The 7,994-nt window shown below is 34.4% G+C and overlaps 1 protein-coding gene across 1 annotated transcript in view; it reads right to left on the bottom strand.

Annotated features, from left to right (window-relative positions):
* The window catches only part of ARAP2 (ArfGAP with RhoGAP domain, ankyrin repeat and PH domain 2), a 130,051-nt gene that overhangs the window by 30,314 nt on the left and 91,743 nt on the right, over positions 1-7,994 (bottom strand). The window contains exons 24-25 of the mRNA XM_009275152.1: positions 4,716-4,790; positions 3,468-3,585 (exon numbers count right to left, since the gene is read on the bottom strand). Of these exons, the coding sequence (XP_009273427.1) occupies positions 3,468-3,585; positions 4,716-4,790 (193 nt within the window). The remainder of the gene's footprint in view (positions 1-3,467; positions 3,586-4,715; positions 4,791-7,994) is intronic.

The raw sequence follows: 7,994 nt of genomic DNA, 5'->3' as shown, positions 1-7,994 counted from the left end.
ATAACTTAGAGCAGTGGATCCAAGTGTCATTTTATCTCCAAAGAGAGATTTTTCCAAAAGTTCTGAGTTCCCATTTGCATACCAACTTATGCGGGTCAGGCCTTGAGAAGAGCTGGGTACAGCTCCTGGAAAGCCACACCTGTGTGACACTGTCATGTTGGGTCAGGCAGTCTAGCCCGGTGTCTCTTGAGTACTGAGAGGAAAAGTATGTCACCATAATCTCATTTTTCATTTCTGCTAGGGTAGACAAATATGAAATGTCAACAGCTGCTTTGGAACTGTCCAGCACTACACTCTAGCAGAACACATTTTCCTGAACACAAGCACACCAGAGCTCCAGAAAGCAGCAGCCACAAATAACACACTTAAGTGACAGAAAAAACTACTGCTATTTTGGGATGCAAAAAAACTACCTTACCTATCAGACTTGTTATACACTTATACAGAGATTTTATTATTCAGACATGACAACAAAGCAGCCTAACAAAAATACCATTCTGTAGACAGCAGCTCAATCACTGTGTTATAACACCATTTCTTCTGGCACTTTTGTTTTAAATGGTCAAACTTTTAAAATTTCTTTTCAACTTTTGGGAAACTGTGGACGCTGATGTGATAAAGTTAAAACAATTTGTTGCCTTTGTACAAGACAGAAAAATCCATTTTAAGGAGAAGAACTTTACAAATCTAAGGCAGGAAACACTGGCAAATCACCACATCTTCCTAGAACACCAGCACTCCCAGAGTAAACACCTACTGTTTTATTTATAGTTACATTTAAGACCATCTGTCATCATGGATTACACGGTACATAAATCATCATGCTGAAATGCATTAGCTATTTTACTGGCAACACAGCTCGTTTACAAACTATCCATCAAGCACAAATTACTAAAAAAATATACACCCTATTTTGTAAAAGCATATGGTATTGAACATTCTGCATTAGGTTAGATAAAATTATCAATTATTTCAACTTTTCTATATGCAAATAATTTGGTTGATTTTTTTAATATTGCAATTTTAGTATTTTGAACAGCAAGCAGTTAATACATGCGTCCAATTACCCTTTTACTTAGGTCATCATATGCTGGTAAATATCCCAAACCAGTCATTTTCATGTTAAACAATGCTAACTATCAGGAGAAAATTACTTTTTAGAAAATGTAAGATTCTAATTTTCTTGACTTCTCAGGGATCGTTTTCAGGGCAGTATATCTTGAAAAGTAAAATAACTCTTATAAAACTTCAGGATTGAGTGTAACAAACTGAATACCACCATGCACTGGACAGGTACCAGGCCATGGCAGGAACAGAAGCAGAAAATTCATTTGTGTCAGAAAGATACTGTGATCATTAACGTACGTTTGAAAAAAATATGCAAACTTTGTTTCTGTCATGACATGTCAGAATCTCAACTTTATGTAATCTAAGGCATTTACAAATATGTTCAATGGTGTTAAATGATGCTAGTAAGATCAACTTGCAGCAAAGACTCAAGTAGATATTTAGTTCTTTAGTGTCACATTTGGACCAAAGACTGCACAGGACTGTTTTTCCTCTGTTATTTTCTCTGTGTTTCAGCCTTTTGAAAATCTGCTAGATTCAGCCATAGCACCCAGGAGTCTTCCTGATTAAGCGCCACTTACTACACGCATTATTTTTATTTTTCAACATTATTAATTCAGTTCGCCTGTTCTGATGCATAGATTCTTCCAGAAAGGGGTCCATGAAGCAGACATTTCATTAGCACAGACTCTACTGATTGGAGCCAGGTGCTCAATTAGAACTTTATTTACTTTGCTTTTTGCTTGTTTGTTTTGGTTTTAAAAAACCAGTATGCCACTTCTACTCTGCGTTGTAAACTCCTGTTTCAATGGGATACACTCTAATCCCTTGCCAATATTTATTGTCCTATATAGGGCCTGTTGTGTCTCAGTCTAAGCTTAATTTTGCCAATCTTCCGCAGTCATTAGCTAGACAACATTTCTAGCCCACACTAAAATACTAGTTGTTGCACACAAATACTTCAAGAAGCTGCTGTGGGGTCTATCTTTTGTATTTACTTTTATGTTCTCTTGGCCATATCTGGTTTAGTTTTCATTTGCCTGTAAGTGTTATATATCAAGTTTAAGAAAATAAAATTCCCTCCTCAAATTTTTCCATTACTCAGTCAAAAGAAATAGGATTTCTAGAGTACTTGTAGGAGTTATCAGGACTCTTCTAAAGATAATAGATGCTAGCATTCTTTGTCAGGTGACACTCACATCTATGAATCTGGAAATGAACTCTATGTTACAACTCTACACAGCATCACCACAAGAGTACAAGATGCAAAGAGGGACCAGGATCATTTATTTTAAGTCAAAAGGGAGAATGCAATTCCATTCTCGTTATTGATACTGCCAAGGTCAAGACTGAGTATATCAGGAATACTAGTAAATCTAAAGAGGCTATTGTAAGCGCATCTGAAAATCAAGTACAACAAAACTATTCAAACAATCTTGGAACATTTAGTAATCTTAGTTTCCTCCATTTTTTTATAGTTGTTTTTTTTCTTTTTCCTTAACTTGAAAATAGGTATCTTCACTACAGAAATAAACTAGTCCACAGCCCACTTCTGTAACATGAAAATACTAAGAGCAGCAACTTACTATTAAGTGCAAATAGACGTTGCTTTTTACTAAAAGCATATTCCTGTCCCCCATGTGCTCTTCAAAAATCAGATTACATTAGTGAGTATTCATAGAAATACAATGTTTTAATCAAAAAAAAAAAAAACCTATTACCTTATGTTAAGTATCTCTAATAATAAAGTGCAAGTGCCAGCATGCATAAAGCACTCCCAATGTTAAAACCTCTTTACAGTTCATGAATATTGTGACTGTGTGACATTTGGTCCTGTTGGCAGCAGAACCATATTTAAAACAAATGTTTCAAGATTCTGCTAAATATGCCATAATACCACGTGCCATAAACACAGGATTACACAAATTTATGCCTCCTTTTTCATCTACACACAGAAAATAATTGACTAAATAATAAAAAAGATCCTTTTCCCAGATATTACATATAGTTTCTCATTTAATTTTCTGAAAAACATTATTCCTTATAAAATCAACAGCTTACATTCTAATGAAAATAAGTTTCTTCTTTGAGACATATTGGTAAGACCTACTTTTCTATAGCTGATGACTAATGAACTGCAAAGCAGAGTAATATAAAGAATATTTTTTCAGCCCCCAATTTGTAAGTATTTTAAAACAATTAATCACATTATTTCTGGCAAAGTGTAGAAAGAAATCATGTAGATGTCTCAAATGTAAAACAATGGCATGAAGGCTAACTTTTGTTTTGTTTCTATAACCTTTTTAGTAACTCTTTAACTAAGCTTTTAATTATGTTAAGTATTGAAAAATAAGAACAACAAAATTTGATGAACGTGCATAAATTTAAGTGTCACTAACCTAGTTCTCCATTTTCAAGTACTTCAAAAGCAGCCCAGATATCATCTTTGTTGGGAATAATGTTTTTGATTCCTAAAACATCATTAGTTAATTCTTCTGCTTCCATCAAAGGTGATACCTGTAATATAAATTGAGTCAGTTTAATGTATTACACAATTCCCGATTTCTGATTTATTTTTTTCAAAATCTTTCTCCCTGCAACTGACTTAACAAACAAACAAAAAAAGCAGATATACTGAGTTGGAAATGCATAAATTATTTATCAGACTCCAGCATGCTTTCCTTATTTTGTTCCATGAAATCGAAGTTAGAATTTTCAGCTGACTGATAACTTTGTAACTTGAAATTCCTTTTTTCTACCCTTGAAAAATTAAGGGAAAAAAAAGATCTTGACATGTTTTCTTGGGTATGGGAAGGTAAATATTACAGAAGTACCATTTTTTTATCTTAGCAATGCATATTCCCATTTTTATTCCTATTTAAAAAAGCATGTCTTATGTGCTTGTATGTATGTATGTGTGTATCTATGTACACCACATATATGTACAAACACAAGTGTTTGAGAGTCATATGCTGAACAGAACAAAAAGGAAACAGAAACAGAGAGATATAACATTTTAAAAAAAAAAATAATGCATTGCCCTAAATTTTCTACTTCCTTCTTAACAATATCTGTCATTTGTCAGGACATTTCATAGAAATGAATTTTTTTTCCTCAGCATCCAAACAATAGAGCACTACTACATGGAGATGAGTGTGTTTAAAATATGCTATCAGATACAAGGCTGAAAAATCTCAATTATAGTAAGTAATAAGCTTTGGTTTCTTAGCACTCAAGGAAAGCAGATAGCCACTGGCAAAAAGAAAAATCAGGAGGAAGGTCATTTAAATGGCCTTGTACTACTGAATAAAACCATCATTCACTGTGTACTTGTTAATGGTCTTGTGAGTTGCAGCCATAGAGCTGTGAGAATTTGTATCACTCTATACCGTAGTAAAACTAAAGGAGGACATCTCCCCTTTAAAATTGTAATAACAACAGTCTCCTTAAAAATGCAGTCTTTACAAAATTTAGGCAACACAGCAAATTTAAAAAAAAAAAAAAAAAAAGATTATTTAAAAGAATAGTGAGAGATATAAATTCATACTTTCATTATGTAATTATATAAAAACATGTATGAAAATAAATTCGGTATACTTCATAAGAAAGTGCTTAGTAAAAACACTGTATCACTTCTATACACTAACCCTGATTATAATACTACAGTCTGGCTCCTTTCTTTCCACGTAAACTTCAATAAGCAAGTCTCCAGCCTGGGAAACCTAAAACAAAACACAATTAAAAAAAAAAATTAGACTATCTTAAAAATATTTTAAATATCCTTTTAAATTGAGAAAGTACATTTATTATCTAGTAGATGTGCTAGAACCTACTGAACTCAAACTTTTTTTTCACCCACTTACCTACAAAAATAATGCAAGTATTGACTCTAATGGAAAAACCTGCACTACATTAACTTTTATTTGACTACTGTAAGGGGGGGGGGAAATCTATTCAGATTCGGGGGAAAATCCAAACCCTGACTAAATCCAACAGAATCATATCAAACAAAATGAACATGCTTTACAAATATACATTCAAGAGCAGGAAAGCTAGGGGAGACATGAAATAAGTGGAAATTTTAAATTTATATTTAAGACTGCAAAGTCTAAGACATGAGTGTACCTTAGTATCTTAAAACTGCCAGAACCATAACTCTGCTTTAGAGGTTACCCAGGCTCGCTTCAGAGCCAAAACAGATGAATAGAATTTAAAACCATGAAAAAAGACAGGACAGGAACCTCAAACTGAGTTACTTAAAAATGAGAGTAAAAATTACAGATAACAGACCATTTCAGTCATATAGCCATATGTACACATCCAGATAATCAAAATTCATTACTATGAAGACTACATTTATGATTATTAATCACAATGAAAACTTGTCATTACATAGTTAAAAAAGGAATCAAAACAAATGCTCTTGATATCAGCCTCTGTTAAAGATAGCTCTTCAAATTTGTTGGATAGATATCTAAACTTTATGTACAATGCTAACATGTGGAATAATTAGAGGATAAAGCAAATGTATTACATAATATATAATTGTTTAATATACTCAATACCAACAAACATAATTTAAAAATGTCTAATAATATGAAACTTACAAAGAAATTGGAAAGTCAATAAATCCAACATTTTATGATCAAGGAGAAAAATCTGATTCATGAGAAGGAATTTAGTATTTTCCACCATTACTAGGTTTGCTCATCTATGGCAATAAAATTATATTTGTGGATGAAAAATTACTTTACTTTTCTACAGTTAAAAATGTCTCACGTTTTGCCTGCTCTAATTCCCTTGCAGTATAGTCATAAGCATCTTCAAAAGATTGTAATTCATCCCAGTACCAAAAATATTTTCTAAAACTAAATACACGGTGTTGATCAGAGCATAGGAAGAAAAAATAAGGCAGAAAACTGGACCTTTCAGGAGGTGTACCCTTTTTTTAATAAGCCAATATAAAGAATAATCAAATTAACATTACAAATAACAATTTGTGTCTTAATTTTGAGAACAGTATTCATAGTGATGCTACGTATTTATATATTACTACAGAGGAAGAGGTTAAGAAAAGTAAAAAAACTGCATCATATACAGAATAAGATATGGAGAAAATGATAGAAAGAGGCGAGCTTTGGGATACATTTTGACTAATTTACAGAAGCTAAAACTACATTTCTATAGAAAAAGAAATGGCAGCACTCAATTTTAAAGAACATTAACATTCTGAAAACCAGTGACTTTATAGTTTAGCCTCTGAGAATAGAAAACTAATGGAAACATTTGTGAGGAAAAACATTACAAAGCTACTTTGAAGAAAGCTGCTTAATTATAGTGGCACTGACTCAGAAAAGCTCATTTAGTTGTAAAATTTGCTTTTCGGATGGTATTACAGAAAAAGGTTGGAAATAAGAATGAAGCTGACATTTGATTTCCACTGGGCTTACGTAAACAACTGTATGGAGAGAAAATGTGATGTAAATTACAGCAGCAAACAGAAACAGCTGGCATAAGTATATGGTGGACAGAAAATGAAGAGCAGCTAATGAAGTGCCACCTGGAACAGAACTTCAGTGACATTTCAGACATGAGAACTTCCAGGCCTTCAGCAGAAATTTGGTTCAGTTTTCTCTGAATACTCTGCATCGCCAGCCTGGAGATAATTCTACTATAGCAACCTATTTACTCAAATGTGTTAAGTATCCGCATCAGTGATTTTCCCACAAATATGTGCACGTCTTGATGCAATAATGTCACACTATCAAATGTTAAATGAAAAGGATTCTTACACACCGTTCTTAACCACAGCTGCTTGAGGCCTAAGTTGCCAATCAGCCATGCTGTTACATCACTTGGTCTGCACCATGTCATCAGTTTTAACGGTAGCTGGAAGCCCATCCAAAAACATTCCCAAAGAGCTACCTCTCCTGTATGAGACTGAAGTCCAGTCTCCATGCTACGTGGTCTGCATATGCAAGTCTTGCATATGCATGGTCTTGCAAACTGGTTACAGGCTGAATGATGGTAGCTACTGACAGAGGAAGTAGAGCAGCTGAAAAAGAGTATGTTTCAGCATACCTCTTTCTTTCACTGAAATAATGAAAGATATCAACTTAAAGCTACAACATTCAGCTAACCACTGCTTCTATTCTGAAAATGTTTATCCTATTTCAGGTCTGTACTGGCAAATACAGCTCATGATGATTGGCTGGAATCTGGCTATTCTTTATACAGTGTTAATGAAAGCATCAAATGCTAAGTTGGACTTAACAGCAGCAGTTTAAAAAAGAAGTTTATATGGCCAAGCCTGGTAAAATATAAAGTGTAGGCATCCATATAATCTAGTCTTCCGAAATTATAAGTAATATGCACTTTATACTCATGGCAGAAGTTATAAATGTAAAGTATAACAAAGAGGAAGGTCGATCTTTTTCAAAAGCAGTTAGTGCTAGTCCAGGTCTGGCTCTAATATATTCCTCCAGCAAAACCTACTGACAACACCATGCATAGTTAGGGAAGTGTTGAATTCTTCTAAAGAACCAGAAGAGGGCCACAAAAATGATCAGGGGGATGGAACCTCTCTCCTCTGAAGAAAGGCTGAGAGAGTGGGGCTGTTCAGCCTAGAGAAGAGAAGGCTTTGGGGAGACCTTATTGCAGCCTATCAGTACTGCAAGGGGGCTTATAAAAAAGATGGGGACAAACATTTTAGCAGGGCCTGTTGCAACAGGACAAGGGAGAATGGCTTTAAACTAGAGGAGGGTAGATATAGACTAGATATAAGGAAGGAATTTTTTACGCTGAGGGTGGTGAAACACTGGCACAGCTTGCCCAGGGAGGTGGTGTGCCCCATCCCCCTGGAAACATTCAAGGTGGGGGTGGACGGGGCTCTGAGCACCCTGATCTAGTTGAAGATGTCCCTGCCC

Source organism: Aptenodytes forsteri, unplaced genomic scaffold (assembly GCF_000699145.1).
Source record: "Aptenodytes forsteri isolate BGI_AS27 unplaced genomic scaffold, ASM69914v1 Scaffold305, whole genome shotgun sequence".
Lineage (NCBI taxonomy): Eukaryota > Metazoa > Chordata > Aves > Sphenisciformes > Spheniscidae > Aptenodytes > Aptenodytes forsteri.
This window is presented reverse-complemented; position numbering and strand designations above follow the sequence as displayed.